We start from the raw sequence: 15449 nt of genomic DNA, 5'->3' as shown, positions 1-15449 counted from the left end.
ATTTTTTCTGCCCTCTGAATTGACACAGTTAAATACAGACATTCAGGATTGCACGCTGGTTTTATTACCACGGCAGAAGTGCAGGTACAGAGCTAAGCTTGCAGAAGACAGCTATCATTGTACTGCATTCTGATTCTGTATTGCTAATAAGAACCCAAAGTCACGTGTTTAAAGTGCTGATAATGCCCCGACCTTGAGATGACTGTTTTCTGTCTGATTGTTCTAAAAGCTGTCTGACCTCTAAAAAAGACATAGCACCAAGTCTAGCTTTAATCTTAGTATAAATATCTACAGTCCATAAAATAATTTCTGAATATTTACATACACCAAAGACAAAAACTAACAAATGCTAAAAGCAGCATTTCAGTATCCTCCTGTAGAGCTGCCACAAACCAGCAGCTGACACTGGAGTGTATGAAGAATCATTTATAAAAGTCTGAGGGCAGTTGCTATGACATAGTGCTGAGCTGGATAAGGTTTAACCTTAGGACTACCGACACCTCTTTGTAAAGCAGTCTGCAGGACAGTCACTCTTTCCTTTTAAGGAGGTGCAGAGATGAGAGCTCTTTTCTTCCAGTGTTGACCGTCCTTGCTGGCTTCAGGCTAGACTCCATTGGCACCAGCCTTGCTGCTCTGAGATGCCTCCAGTTTAGTCTGAGTGTAGAAGTTGCAGATTTTAGGCAGGAGCAACACAAAGGCTTCTTAAAATACAACAACTGAGATCTGAAAAGCTTACCTCTTGTTGGAGTGGCTTAATTGGCGCCTCTGAGACTGGCAATTTTTCTGTTGGCCGAGGTATGAACTCTTCATTCTTCAAGGAAAAAGATAACTTTAAGCCACAGAGCCTTCTTGGAAAACAAAGCTCTAGATGGACCCCATGCAGTCCCCTTCCCTGTCAGAACAAGGCTGTTCCCTGCAGTGCATCGTTGTGAAACCTACGCTATTTCCACCATTTCTCCTACACTGTTTAGTAGTGCTATTGGGAAATAACTCCAGCTGCTGACACCATATCCTCCTCTTGTTTTCTGTCGCTGCTTTTATCAGATTGGACTCATACAAGGAATTCTCCTCAGCCTTGTGTTGAGAGCCACAGGCTCTGGCTTTGTAACCCTGGATGCATTGGCTCTTTTTGTCCTGGACAGTTCAGCCCATGTTTGCTGGGTCAGGTGAAAAGAAGCCACCTTCCACTAAGATAAATGTACCTGGATTGAAATGTACTTTGTGTTTTTGCTATTTTCTGACCTTTCTTCCCTGTGCAATGGGGGCAGGATCCACCAGGCTCTCCTGATCTTCAGGAATGGATGTCATCACTTCCTCAGTTTCACCTATCTAAGGAAGAATACAGAGCTCAGTACAGAGGGAACTTCAGTTCTCTTGGAGGATGGAAAAACAGGATTCATGTTACAATGCCTCACCTGAGTCATGGTTCAACTATTAACCTGAGAGCTTTATTCAAATAACTCACCTTATTTTCTGGAAGAGATTGTGGCGTTACATCTATTAAGTACAACGCACGTGAGAGCAGGAGCAGAGAAGGTGGAACATTCTCTTTCAAGTGCAGATCTAGCCACTGTTAGGGAAAAGAAAATTGGCTGCAAGTCAGCACTTATTTAGCAGTCTTTGTACTTCCAAGACCTTAGAGCTATCTTGGGTTTGGCAGATGAAGTTTTAAGTTACCACAATGAGAAGAGAGAGTTTTGAAGACTTCAGAATATCTACAGAATGGACACCAGAGAGGAAGATTCAGCTACTACTGAGACACCAACATCACTGACAAACAGCCAACGGTGAAAGCTAAGTGCTTTGTATTTCAGATAAGCTGTAGATCATTCAGAACCTACAGCAGTATCTGTAATCTGTTTAATATTTGTAAGAGACTGGTGTTGGCTCTGCTAGAAGTTCTGGCTACTTCAGAAGTTTAAAAGATTTTTTTTCCCCCATCCTAGTCTTTATTTTGCTTCTAGCCAGTCACCCACAGCTCTCTGCTCTACAAAGTAGCCTGCATATTTCATGCTTTAGATCTCAGCTATGCAAGTCAGGATCCATTTAAAAACACTTACAGGAATCTTTAGAGAAATCTGTTTCTATTCTTCGTGAATGTTGTGCAGCATTCTGTCCCAGGAGAAACCTTACTGAATGACTAAGCAGGAGTTGCTCACCTGTCTGAGCTGTTCCTTCAGCTGCTCCTCTGAGAGACCCAATGACCGCATTCCTCTGGCTCTGCATGCACTCTGCAGTTCAGACACACTTAAGCCGTTGACTCCTTCCTTGGCAATCAGCTGAAATGAAATGTTCCTATCTAGGCATACAGTAAGCCAAAACTTGATAGGCATTTATTTAGCCTCAAGCTTATTTAGATAAGCGTGCATAAAGTCATAGCAAGGCAGAGACAAGACAGTACTGACTTTGGGATAAATGCATTCTGTCCTTGAAGAATGACAGCATCCACACAGCTACAGAGCATGAAAAATGCTGGTCCAGATTTTTTTTTAAGTATGGAGAATTTCACTTTTATATGCAATCCTACAGGTGGCCCTGAGAAGTGTGAAGATTGCATGCTTTAAAGCTGAACCCACAGTTAGTCAGATATGCTTTTGAAGTGGTCATTTCTTTCTAGGAAGAGTCTTTCTACTCCTTCCTCTAAATCCCAGTAGGATTAACACCATTTCAAATTACAGTTCCTATACAATCATGAGACATAGGCTAGAAGTGGCTTCTGGAGATTCCCAGTCCAACCTCCTATTCAAAACAGAGTTAGGCTAAAAGTTGCTTTACACAGCTGGGATTTTTTCCATTCCTCCAAAGCTGCACATCTGTGCTGATTTCAACTTACTTCATCATCTGTCCTGATAGTCCTGAGCCTCAGCAGAAGCTGAAAGCGGAGCAGATTGTTGGTGCCAATGGGCTGCAGCTCAAGCAATTTGCAAAGTGCTACCAACTGTGGCCTCTCCAAGTGTTCCAGGGTCAGCTCATCCTCAAAGAGCTTGGAGAAGCGCACAATCTCTTGGGTACTGGGTTTGTGGCCAGTGTGACGAATCTTTCATTAATAGAAAGAAAGAAAAAGCCAATCAAATTAAAACAGAATCCCACCTTCTGAGTCCTTCTGTTCCTCTAAAGAATCCCCTCCTGTTTTTCAGGCTGGCATTCCAGCCTCTCAGTGGAAACAGAATGATAGAGTTAGAAGGCACGTTTTACCTGGTGCACGTAGGAAGAGAACTGTTTTCCTTGTCCTGTATCTGCTTTGTTTCTTTTGGCCATCTCTGCAATAGTCTCTTGCAAGAACTTTGCTAATTCCAGCTTTGCGTTTAATTTCTTTTTCTGCTTTTCTTCCTTCATTTAAGAAATGAAGCATAATTAGAACTTCCACTTGAAAATCAAAAGGGAGAGGGGTTGTAGGATGAAGATGAAATAAAACTCTCTGTGCTGTTGTCCTGCGCTGCTGGAATCTCTGAGAACAACACAAACCTTTTTTGACTCTGTCTCAAATGTTGAGGGCAGCATTTCAGGAAAGAGCTTCAAGAACACTGGTAGCAGAAACTCCATGAAGGGAACGATGATAAACACCAGGAAGGGAACCAGCCGGAAAAGGTCTGCACAGGTCCTCAGCAGCTGCACAAAGAGCACAGCAGAAGCTATTATTAAAAGAACTGTCCCAAAGAAGCACAGAAACCACACGGTTAAATGTCTTTAGCTACAGTAAGCCTCTTAATACCCCATTTTAGCAAGTTGTTGTTTGTATGTCTGGCACTTACCCTTCGCCTCTCTCTCCTAGTGAGGACCTGACCGTGCAGCAGCCTCCACACCATCCTGGCAGCAACCTTGGTGTCAATCCAGAGCAAGTGGAACCCGTTGTAATAATGCTTCAGTTCACCCACAATCGTTTGGTGCCAGGACTTCCTCCCTACGGGGCTCTCTGTGCCTCGTGTCGGTGTTGGGGCGGGCGCAGCACCTCGGCTGGGCGCAGGCTGCTCCTGGGGCTCCTGGAGCACACGGGTGGATGTGTGGAACGATCGCACGGCTTCAGCTGCAGAGTGAGGCAGGCGGGGATCCGGCCGTGCGCGGTGCTGGCGTTGCGAGGGGCACACACAAGTCCTGTTTAAGTGCAAATCCACCAACTGGACCAAAGCAATCGCTGGAGAGCACGGAGAGATGGAGTGCAGGAGCAGCTGGGAGCCTCTGGAAGCAGAGAGGTGGTTAAGGAAAGCATGGTGCTCTGTGGCTCAGCTGCCTGAACATCACACACCAATTGGTGTCCTTGGTGCCATACTCTGTGAAAATAACCTCACGGCTGCCTCAGTGCCTGCAGCTCCGAGCACTGAGCAGCAGGTATAGCGCTGAAAATCGCACGGAGAGCAACGCGAGGCTTCTCACTGCTCCCAGGGAGCTCCCGTGGGCTGAGGCGTGGCTGCCTGAGCACGGAGGGCAGAGCCCGGCGCTGAGGGAGCACGCGGGTGGGTGTTCTTGTTGGGTGGTTACGGGGGAGCTGAGGCCCCGCTGTGCGCTGTGGCAGCTGCAGAACCCACCAGATGAACCCAGCGCTTCCGCTCAGCGCGGCGATCCCCGGTTCCGAGGCCCCATCCCCGCGGCGCCCAATGCGTGCGCGCCTTACCTGGGCCTGGGCCTGGGCCTGGCCAGCGCCAGCAGCGCGCTCCAGCTGCGCAGGGCCATGGTGCGGCCGGGCCGTCCCCTGCCGCCCGATGCCCCCGCCCCGCTCTCCGCCGGCCGCGCTCCCCGCCGGGCGTCCGGCCTCGGTCCGCCGGGGCGGTCCCATCGCGCCCTGCTCCCGGCGCTCTAGCCCTGCAAGCGAAGCTCTATGGTTCCCTCAGTGTCGCGCCATAGCGTTGCGTCACAGCTTCTACAGCAGGAACCAATCAAAACGCAGGACACAACAGCGGAAGGGCGGGGCGGGGCATGACCCGAGGTGACCCTGGAAACGGCCTCTCATTGGCTGCGAGGGCCGTGGCGGCAACGTTTAAGGGGCGGGCCTTAGCCGGTGACGTCACATCGGTGACGCCACGGCGAGGTGGTGGCGGGAATCCGTGAGGCGAGGTGCGGTGCTCGGAGGGCTGCGGCGCTCGGAGGGCTGCGGCCTGTTCCCCTCCCTCGGCTTTGCGTCGCCCTGCAGGGGGTCTCACAGCCTTGCAGAGCAGTACGAGTGGCACCTTCCGACGTCCTCACCTGCAGCCTGCAGCGGGCTGGAGGCAGCGCCGGGTTCATCGCGCGCCTTTAGGGCTGAGAAGAGGTTTGTGTGGAGCTGTGCGGCCTCTCTGCTGTGCTGTGGGTGCCAGGAGGCCTTCAGCGTGTCTGTGTCTGAGCGATGCTGTGTCACCCTCAGCACAAAGCATTCTTAAGGAGGAATGAGTTTCTCTCATGGGTGTTCAGACAGGTGAACGGTGTTTAAAATAAGTAAGGAATGGAGAGGGATGGGTAAGAAGCACAATAGGGAGCTCCAGAGGTGTGCAGCAGGGCTCTCATTGCCTCACTGCTGCCCGTTGATTGAAAAGCACGTTGCCCATAAGGGGTGGCCTTCAGCTCCTTTAGGTTCTGGGGATAAAAGCACTCTGCCATTAATCCAAATTCTGTATTACTATCAAAACCCCTCCTGCATTGTTAGTGCCAGGTAGCGGTACAGTTCAGATCCTGATTGTGATTTAAACGTACTTCGGGTACGTGCTCAGGACTTCTTTCTGTGTGAAGGAGGGCCGAGTGCTCCTGGTTTTAAGGAGAGCCATGCAGGCCTGCTCCCACGCCTAGGAGCTCCGTGTGATTTGGGGCTCAGCTCCTGGAAGCAATTACCCGGCTTTATTTAAAGCAGAACATTCTTCAGGGAGAATGCAGCACCTCTTTGACTGCTGAAGATCATTGTTTTCTCTGTGGGTTATTGTAAAGCACGGCAGTGTGTGGCATACGAGGAATGCTGGGCCTGGTGCTGATGGAGCTGCGGTTGTGTGTTGGTCTGAGCTGCTCAGGAGGAGCACTGTGAGCAGGAGTGCAGTGTCTGGGGGGAGGCAAAGCCCGCAGAGCCCCGGGGGCCGGAGGGGAGCAAAGAGCTCTTCAGAGCATTGTGCTGAGGTGCTGGCAGGGGCTGCTGGGTACAGTCAGTGCAGACTGAAGGGTGATCCTGATAAGCATCTCTAATTACTTGTGAGTGCGTGTTCTTCTCCCAGCAGCTGTTTGTACCTTCCTCATAGTCCCTGCACCCAGTGTGAGTGAAGAATGTGCTCTTAAGCAACAGCTCTGTGTTCACAGTTTTTAATAATTTCTTCTGCTGGCGGGCAGAGGTTATCATCTGCTCGCTAACTTTTGCTTTCACTTCGATTTTAATGAGTTAAAACTTGCTTTAGCTCTACGTGTAGTTTCTCATCCATCAGATCATTTCAAAACAATAGCGAGAACTGTTAGGAAGAGGAAGAAATAGTGTGAAAGAAGGCGGGACGGGAGAAAAATGAAAGAAAACAGGAATTCCTGTCAGCACGTTGCTTAGTTGTCAAAAGGAAGCAGAAAAAAACATGTTCTCATCCCTGACTACCTTGGCTGCAAGAACATCGGTACCCCCCCCGTAATAGTAAGCACTTTGAGCTGCAGCATTTAGAGAAGTCGGGAGAGAGAGAGCCTTTTTTAGGTCACCTCCGTTTCTGATGGCTTGCTGCATTTAAGAAGGAGCAGAATTGCCTTTTAAGTTCACTTTATTGCAGCAATTACCCCCCTCCCCCCACCCCCAAGCACACAAGAAAAGCACCTCATTATTGTGGGCGCTGGGCCTCAGGGTCTGGGCAGTGCTGTGAGTTTGGGAATCATTGCTCAGTCTTTGTTCAGTGACTCGTGAAGCTCTTCTCTCTCCAGTTTCCTCTTTCATGTTGGATCATGTCTCTCTTGCTACCTAATGCATTCTGTTTTGCTGTCTGATATTTTTCCTCTGCTAGCAGACCTTGGACTATCTTTCCATCTTGTTTACTTTCTGTTCTCATGTGCTTTTTTTTTTTGCTTTCCATTTTTTGCATGTTTTTTTTTTTTTCTTGCTGCAGGAAGGATTTATTGTGCGTAGTCTGGTTGTGTTTTCTTCCATCAAAGAAAGATTTCGGGGGTTGTGGAGGAGGGGAATCAATTCTGAGCGTTTCAGTGCTTAATTTTTCAGCCAAATTAGGATTAGGAGCTGTTGGAGATGATGGCTTTTTCTTTCTCCATCCAACCCATGTGCCAGACCTCAGGAGATCAACCCAGGAATGGTGAAGGCACGCTGGAATCTCCCCAGCAGAACTGGTGTGTTTCTTGTTTTTTTTTTCCCAGGCCTCGTGCCATCCAGTAGTAATTAAATGCATCTCAGCTGCTGCTGTGCTGATTTCGTAACAGCAGCACAGATGAGTGGCACGATGGACTGCTGTGCTTCCAGCCGGGCTGTGCAGCAGGCTGGAGGCGAACGTGCCCGCACAGAGAGCGGGCTGCTGTTTGATTGCAGGGTTTGCACGGGCGGAGGGCAGGCTGCTGTTTGATTGCAGGGAACGCCACGGGCACAGGAGCCGGGCTGGTGCTCGCAGGGAACGCGCTGGCTGAGGCGGCGCGCGGGGAGGCTGTGCGCAGCGGCAGGACTACAACTCCCGTGGTGCTTTGCGGCGGGCGCCGCCTGGGCGGCCAATGGGGCGCAGAGGGGCGGTGGCGGCGCGCGCATGCGCGGCGGCGCCGGCGGGGGGGGGGGGGAGGAGGCGGAGGGCGCGGAGCGGGGCCGGGACGCGGGCCCAGCGGCACGGAGCGCCGCCTTCCCCCGCCGCCAGCGGTCGCCCGCGCCCCGCCGAGCGCCTCCCCTTGGCCGCCGCGCCGGCCGGGAGCGGGCGGTGGGGGGGGCGGGCGGCCTCCCGGGGCGGAGCCCGGCGCCAGCGGCGGGGGCGCGGAAATCGAGGCCGGGGCTCCGTCGGGCCTGCTGCTGCGGGAGGAGGCGGGCGGGCCTCCGCCGCCCCCGCCGCCGGCCTTTGTCTCCGCTGGGCTCGGAGGACGCGGCGGGGGCAGTTAGAATGGAACAGACTGAAGGTGAGGGCGGCGGGGGCGGCCGCGCCGTCCGCCCGGGCTTAAAGGGTCCGCGGCCGCCATGTTTGCTGCCGGCGCTGCGGCGCGGCCCCGGGGCGGGAGGGGACGGGCGGCGGTGGGCAGTGGGCCCGGGGCGCGCTGCGGGGGCCGCGCGGCGGACACGGGGCCCGGCGGCACCGCGCGCTGCCGCCCCCGAGCGGCCCCGAGTTCGGGGCTGGGGTCGGGCCCTACGCGAAGATCCGGGCCCTGCGCTGCCCTCCGGCCCGGCCGTGCCTCCCGGGAGCTGTCAGGGCGGTCGGCGCAGCCTGAAGGTCTTCAGCAGAGATCTCGGCGATAACTTCGGTCTGCGTCTGCTAAACCAGAGGCAGCGCGCGATCTCAGCTGTAGGAAAAGATTGTAGTCTGTCCTGGTGCCCGTTCCGGACTTCCTGTGGCTGGTAGGGATGCATGGACAATGTTGTGATGGTTTGGTATGTTTTTAAAGAGCTGCTCAAAAAGAGGTCGCTCCAGCGAGCAGGCGTGTGCCGTGTGAGCTCGGTGCAGAGGGTGGTGATCCAGGAGTGCATGTTTTGGGTCACTACAACTGCTGTGCATTTCTCAGTCCTGCAGCTTTGCCTCACTGTGAGGCGGTACACGGGAGATGCATTACAGTGTTACGTTGGCTTTGCTGTGTGACACATGCCACTATTCTTACAATATTTGGAATTGATAGGGGTCTGACTTTGGTTTTATGTGAACAGCAGCTTTTGAGCCTCCCCAAAGAACAAAAGAGTTTCCTCCATGTTCTCATTTCAACCCCGAGGCTCCCAAAACCAAATGAGTACACTGAACTCAGCTCACTGCTTTTTTGTTTCGGTACGTAGGGTTTTTACTGCTGCCCTCCGAGTTGCTTCTTTCCATTTCCTCATGGGGAAACTTGTTAAGAGTTGCTTTATCAAAACCATATGGCAGAGATGACTGTTTCTTCTGGCACTTAGAGCCCTTAGAAAGGTACACAGGGAAGTGATCAGCCTTACCACACGCTTTAAAACACTGAGACAAGTTTGTCAAGAGGCCTCTGATTCACCATCTAGTCTCTGCTGGCACAGGCCCACTGGAGGCAGGAGGAATCCCCAGGCTGCAGTTCTGTTCGCTGGTGAATCTGCGTGCAGCTGAAAGCTGGGCCTTGTCCTAATGGATGGAAGGAAAAGTTTACGTCTGTGCTTTTTAGGGTGTTCAGAGCAGAGTGGGACAAAGCAGACTACAAATACGGGATGCGGAAATGTGAATGGCCGTTTTGCTTCTGACTATAATCCCTATCATTTGAGCACCACAGGAAGGTGTTTTGAAAGGAAGCGTGGGAATGTGACAGAATTCATCTTTCGTTGCTTAAACCCAACGACCCGGTCTGTTTCAGCCCAGCAGCTGTGTTTGTAAACATAGCAGTGAGCATGTGCTGGGGTGGCTGCTGCGTGGATCGGAGCTTTGAGAGGAGCAGTGCCAGCACAGCGCAGATGCAGGCACGCACTGGAATGGAACAGTGCAGAAAATGACAGTGAATGCGTGTGGTGACTCAGGTAATTGAGGGGCGGTAGGACACGAGCAGATCTGAGAATCTCTCTGATTCTGTCTGTGCACAGAGGAGCTGGTTTGTCACAGGCTTGGTTGTGCAGACAGCCTGGAACTTCTGCTTTCGAGGCTGTGACAGAAAGCCCAGCTCAGGCTGACGAGGCAGTGGCACATAGGGCTGACTCAAAGTGCTGCTTCTCGTTGTCTGTGAGCCAGCAGGACAGCTTCTGTTCTCAGAGCAGATACTCCACATCTCTGTGTAGTGTCCCATCTTTAATGCCTCAAATTCAACAAGTGCTGAACCGGTTGTAGGCAGGGTTATCCACGTGGTGCTTGTCAGCAAAAAGCAGTAACCTTAATTCAGAAAGGATTTATGGAAACTCTTGAAAATATTTGCATGCTATGCTGTTTTTTTTATCAGTGCATGCAGCCCCCACTTACTGCTGTGGTGACAGCCAGCCTCGGGTCAGCAGGCCTCTTCTGCTCCAAGCAGGGCTTGTTTGCGGATGCCCACTGCCTCTCCTTGGTTTGGTGGCACAGGGGAACATCCCCATGTCTGACCTGTGGCTCACTGTGTTTGGCTGAGACCCCTTCCTTTGGAGATGGTCCTTCTCAGGGCTGCTTTGGTTGCTGATAGGTAGCAGTGGGCCCTTCTCATGCTTGGGAGTTTCATTTGTGCACTGCATACTGACTGTATCTGTTCTCGCTTGTTTTTGAGCTCTCTCTGATTGAGCAATAATACAGTGGGAAGATGCCTGTTTGTGTTTTGTAGATAAGTCCTACCACGTTGCTGTGTTTTATACAAACCTGCAGAACTCTTTGGAGGGATGAAAAACTTCCTTGAGTAATGAGTAAATGTCATCAGCAGCATTCAGAACAGTTTGGTGACCTGAGATGGCAGTTATTCTCCAGCATGGCAGCGGTATCTGAGAACTTTGTAGTATCTGGTTTTCTGAGCTGCAAAATGCTCATCACAAAAACAGCTTTAGGTTACTGTGCTTGTTGGTGGAACACTGAGCTCAGAGGGACTCCCAGTGTCAGACATCTGCCCATGACTGCAGAGCTGCTGCTGGAATGAGTGCAGCAGAGCTGCTTGAGCAACTCTCAGTGGATGGGCAGTGAAACGCACTGTGTTGGTATAAGAAAGTGTATTGTAGGAGCTGTGCTAGGCTGACCCACTTCACCTTGCAGTGCGTGTATCCTTTATTTTGTTTACTTTTGTTCTCAAATTCTTTGCGTTCTGACTCCCCTGCAGGCGACATGAAAGCACTTACATGAGCAGTGCCTGTGTTTAGTCTGCATTTGTGAGCAGCCTGCAGTTTCCTTATCAGTGACAGGTCCCGTTTTCCTTCTTGCTCAGATCCCTGAGCAGTGGGAAGGGACACAGGGGGAGGGGGGGGTTGTTGGCTGCATGGATCTGGGGAGCAAACTTGTTCTCTCATTAGGAAATTAAGTAGCAGTGTTGAAGGTATCTTTGTTTCTAAATTCTTTTCCAGTAGTACTAAGAAGTATCCACTTCATACTTGAATTACTTGAAATAATTATGTTGTATTCTTATCTTTTGGCCCAGTTCCAGTGTTGTATCAGGGCGATATCTATTGCAGGTTGTACTTGGAAGCTAAATACTTACGTGGGGCATCTGATAATGTAATAGCTGTGCCAGTGAGACAAATGTACACTGCCTGAAATGCTTTGCTGTGAGCTCAACTCATAGCACTGCAAATTGGCTTCTCTTGTGTTTTTAGGCAGTGCTCTGTTGAGAAAGGCTGGGTATGGCTCTCCTGAGCGTGTTGGTGGTATTCTGTGGACAGTGGCATGTTATCTGCATTGAAACATTTGAGTGATTTCTATGTAGTAATCCTTTGTGAGGTTTAAATTCTGATTCTGACGTGTTTAGGATTCATTGTGGTGTTATCAGGGGCTGCAGGTTTGCTCTGACAGTCAGAAAACGCTTCACTGGGCAGCTCAGAAATGAGATACAGAGATCTGGAAAGGAAAAAGGGTGGGAAAAGCTGGGTGTGTTATGGTGGTGACAGAACAGGACTGGGGAGGAGGAAGCTCTTGGTGTTGTAAGCTCTGCAGGTGGAGAAGAACTGTTTGGGCTTTAAGGCTTGAGAGGAGCTGCTGGGTTAGCAGCTGTCTTAGCTTCTGCAGCCTGCACAGAACGAAACAAGTGTAGAAATTGTCCCCACTGGGAAACATAGACTGGAATGAATGCAGGTGAGCTCCAGAAAAGCAGTACTTTAAGAAAAAATAGTTTAGATCTATATATTTACTGACTCCCCCTAAATCCAATTGAAGTGGTGTTTTGAAGTTTGCTAACCCACAGGTTTTTGACATAACAAGATAAAGTGCACTGATAGCTTCCCCTGCACACACCCCCTCCAATTTGTGCCAGTGGAGGCTGGTCACAGCTTTGGGACCTGTTCCAGCTCTGGATGTGCTGTGAAGGATGATACAGGGGGCTCCTCCCTGCAGCATGGGCAGACTTTGACCTGGAGGGCTCTGTGTGCTGGAGATAAGGGCCAGGCACTGTCCTGCAGGTTTTGAATTCTGTTAGAGTTGCACCTGGGTCTCATTCCCACCACTTGGGTGAGATGGCTTTGCAGGCGTGTTAGTAGGGAGCTCCTGCTTCTCAGTGCAAACTGCAGTTGTGCTGCTGTACCTTATGTCAACCCTTCTGAGCAGAAGAAGCTGTCCTGGCAGCAGCATTCCTTGGATGTGTATGGGTAAGGGCTCCTGCTGGCTGTGTTGATCAGGTATTGCATCACTGTGTAGCTCTGGTATGGTTGTGGCTGAAATGCTGCACAGCATGGCTTGGTTTATAGCCCGCCATTTAAAGCATGGAAGGTCTTACAAGAAAAGGCAGAGTTGCCAGTGTAATGGAAGCAGTCTTCTTATTTAACAGATATGGGGTAGGGCAGTGTTGCTGTTTAAAGGCTGGTGAGGTTTTCTGGTTCTGACAGTGTTGGCCAGGTGAGGATTAGTTGTGCAGAGAGGTTCTTCTTTGTTTTTTCCCTCATTACTCCATGACTTATTTGCTGCTTAGTGGAGCTGTGCTGCACTCTGAGATAAGCAGTGTTCCTTGGCATCGGACATTGTAAGGACCAGGGAAAACGTCTAAAGGTGGTGGGATTCTTTCTCAAGGAAGAAATGGGGAGTGTTACCATTATTATGATGTACATCATCCAGCAAAACCCCAAATATTTTAAGTTTTCGTTCTTAGTCTGACTTAGGAGCAGGAAAATCTAAAGCATAATGATTGAAGTAGCAGTGACATAAAGCACGTTGTGTCTTTGTGAAGCACCGCATGCTGAATGGTGTCTTGTTTGATATTCTGGTCCTCAGTTCTAAACTCAAGGGGTGATTGCACTTTTGGAGTGTTTGTGTGGCAGGCAGTGAATTAATTCCCCTTTAAAATGAAAACAAAACTTGAAAACGGATTGGTTCTAAACTTTATTAAACCATTTCTGCCTTGTCTCTGTTCATCCAGCAGTGGAGGTGCCCGATGGCTGAAGCGCAGTCGCAGGTTTGTAAGAGGAGTTGTTGGGTTTTTTGGAGTCTTTAGAAAGAAAGAAATTGATGCAGATTTTAGTAACGAAAAAAGCCTAGGGTGAAATTTCTTCCTAGTGGGAGAAATCTGTTGTTTGCTCTTCGGTTTGGCAGATGTAAAGGAGCAATTAATTTGTAGATAGTACAAACAGTTCCACTTCCTCTTCCTAGAATGGGTGGTGGTGGTTTGAGGCTAGCTGACCCTGATAGGCAGTGCTGCTCACCACGTATGTCCCTCCCATCAGCAGCAGCACTTCTTGTTGGCTTTTGCGGCCGATATGCAGAGAGCAGCTGGGGAAAAAGATGATTCTACTGCCACAAGATTTAAAAGTTGCTGCAATTAGCAAATTCTGCTGTATAGCATTGTGCTGTCGGGTTGTTTCCCTAAATCACTTACCTTCGGGGATGAGTGTGCCCCTGGTTGATAGCACTGGGCAGCAAGGATGAACACAAATGTGAGTATCATCCAAGGACAGAGCTGCCAAAGCGTGTAACAAAATTGTGATCAAGTCCTTTTGCTGTTGCACCTTCAGGGTATTGAGATGCATTGTGATGGTAAGAATTTAATGTGGAGGGTTGGGGTGTATATACAGATTGTAATGATGAGAAGTGGGTTGTGCTTAGTGTCATTTCAAACCCTGACCAGGAGGACATAGTAACCCTCCTTTGCGCCTGCACAGGGGTAGAATAAATAACACAGAGCTGTATTTACTTTGGAAGGGCTAAAATGACCTTGCAAACTTGTATTTCTTAGCTGTAGTTTGGGTCATTGTACGTTTCTCCTTCTTGAACGCTGAGATTATTAAAACAAAATAGCCAAACAAAAAGCCAGTAGCTGAGTTTCCAGCATCAAACTTATACAGTGTTAGAACCCCATGTGGTTGATGTTAGGAGAAGAACCTCCCCCCAGGCAAGCTCTTCTCTGCCCTTTTGTTGAGGGAAGGGGTGGGGAGGGCCTTCCTGAGGCTGTCACGTTATCTGAAGTGGTTCTCCCAGTGGCTATGGTGACATGATCACCTGGTTGTGCCAGCAGAGGGAGAATCCATGGCTCTGATCCCCAGCTGCCTGACAGGCTGCTTGTGGCCCCACGTTGTGGCAGCGTGAAGGGGGAAGAAGTTGTTTCTCTGTTGTTTGGAGGATCCTCGTGGATGGAAGCACATCATCTTTCTACACTACATCAGAGCAGTGCTTCCTGGTGCCACGCTGGGGAGGCTGAAGGGGTGGTCTGAATTTTAGCACTGTTTTTCTGACTTCGTAGCAGTTGAGCTCGTAGTCTTCTAAGCATTTGTAGGTGCTTATCTTGTTTCCTGAAATGTCTTGGAAAAAAAGGTAGTGGATGTGTCAAATAAAAAGGTGTTCTGCACCACTGTGTGAAGAGGTTTTACATTCTGTCATACCAGTCTTCTTTAAATGCATGAATGGAGAGGGGGAAATTGGTCATTAGATTTACTTTCTCTCAACATTTTAATTTGCTCAGTTATCATCTTTTTACACTGACTGAACTCCTTTTTCCCCTGACTCTAGGCCCTATGAGAAAAAGGGAAAGCTAAGGATGCTGGAGCAGAACAATGGATTTCTCTTTCTCTTTCATGCAAGGGATCATGGGAAACACAATTCAGCAACCACCTCAGCTCATTGACTCAGCCAACATCCGCCAAGAGGATGCCTTTGATGCCAGCAGTGACATTGCTGAAGATGGTGGACAGACACCATATGAAGCTGCCCTACAGCAAGGCTTTCAGTACCCAACGCCCACGGCAGAGGATCTGCCCCCCATTGCTAATGGCTACCCGGCCACCATCAATATGTATGAACCTCAAGCCAAATTCCAGACGTACAGTCAATATCCCAATGGTTCAGCCAATGGTTTTGGTACAGTTAGAAACTTTAGTCCCCCAGAGTATTACCACATGGAAAACTCGAATGCGAGGCCACATGAAGTTCTGGAAAAGCCTTCCCCTCCTCAGCCACCCCCACCACCACCTCCAGTTTCACAGACGGTGATTCCAAAGAAGACTGGCTCACCAGAAATCAAACTAAAAATAACCAAAACTATCCAGAACGGCAGGGAATTGTTTGAGTCCTCTCTTTGTGGGGACCTTTTAAATGAAGTACAAGCGAGTGAGTATGCTAAGGCAAAACATGAAGGGAGGAAAGAGAAAAGGAAAAAAAGTAGCAAGCATGACTCTTCCCGATCGGAAGAGCGCAAGTCGCACAAAATCCCCAAATTAGAACCAGAGGAACAAAATGTAAGTGTGATAATAGCTTCAACCATCTGTATGCCTGATATTGTTGGTGGAGTATGCTTCTTCAGGAGGGTTTTCTCCTTAC

General features: G+C 49.8%; 2 protein-coding genes across 7 annotated transcripts in view; one reads left to right on the top strand and one right to left on the bottom strand.

The window, feature by feature from the left end:
* Positions 1-41: 41 nt before the first annotated feature.
* On the bottom strand, positions 42-4857 carry LETM2 (leucine zipper and EF-hand containing transmembrane protein 2). 2 transcript variants are annotated; one of them, XM_025142904.3, is made up of 10 exons: positions 4610-4857; positions 3753-4176; positions 3466-3609; positions 3196-3330; positions 2834-3037; positions 2160-2279; positions 1466-1570; positions 1243-1329; positions 737-811; positions 42-654 (listed from the first exon to the last, which is right to left on the bottom strand). In XM_025142904.3, exons 1-10 carry the CDS (start codon positions 4666-4668, stop codon positions 604-606), a joined length of 1404 nt encoding a protein of 467 aa, XP_024998672.2. In that variant the 5' UTR covers positions 4669-4857; the 3' UTR covers positions 42-603. The 2 variants fall into 2 exon arrangements, with proteins under 2 accessions (XP_024998672.2, XP_046759368.1); XM_046903412.1 differs by having other exon boundaries at positions 3753-4092.
* A 141-nt stretch (positions 4858-4998) lies between these two features.
* WHSC1L1 (Wolf-Hirschhorn syndrome candidate 1-like 1) overlaps positions 4999-15449 on the top strand; it is a 36067-nt gene continuing 25616 nt past the window's right edge. For 3 of the 5 annotated variants that reach the window (XM_046903407.1, XM_046903406.1, XM_046903404.1), the window contains exons 1-2: positions 8340-8455; positions 14643-15367. In XM_046903407.1, the coding sequence (XP_046759363.1) occupies positions 14687-15367 (681 nt within the window). In that variant the 5' untranslated portion in view covers positions 8340-8455; positions 14643-14686. Of the gene's footprint in view, positions 8023-8339; positions 8456-12114; positions 12326-14642; positions 15368-15449 lie in introns of those variants that run through there. The other 2 variants (XM_046903403.1, XM_015297411.4) reach the window with 2 other exon arrangements.

Source organism: Gallus gallus, chromosome 22 (assembly GCF_016699485.2).
Source record: "Gallus gallus isolate bGalGal1 chromosome 22, bGalGal1.mat.broiler.GRCg7b, whole genome shotgun sequence".
Lineage (NCBI taxonomy): Eukaryota > Metazoa > Chordata > Aves > Galliformes > Phasianidae > Gallus > Gallus gallus.
The sequence above is the reverse complement of the archived record's forward strand: the minus strand, read 5'-3'. Positions and strand labels throughout refer to the sequence as shown.

Coding starts and splice junctions, on each gene's coding strand:
- LETM2 (XM_025142904.3), bottom strand. CDS start 4,668: ATGGCCCTGCGCAGCTGGAGCGCGCTGCTGGCGCTGGCCAGGCCCAGG. Junction 3,610..3,752: donor CTAGGAGAGAGAGGCGAAGG/GTAAGTGCCAGA, acceptor CTCTTTGTGCAG/CTGCTGAGGACCTGTGCAGA. Junction 1,330..1,465: donor AATCTCTTCCAGAAAATAAG/GTGAGTTATTTG, acceptor ATTCTTCCTTAG/ATAGGTGAAACTGAGGAAGT.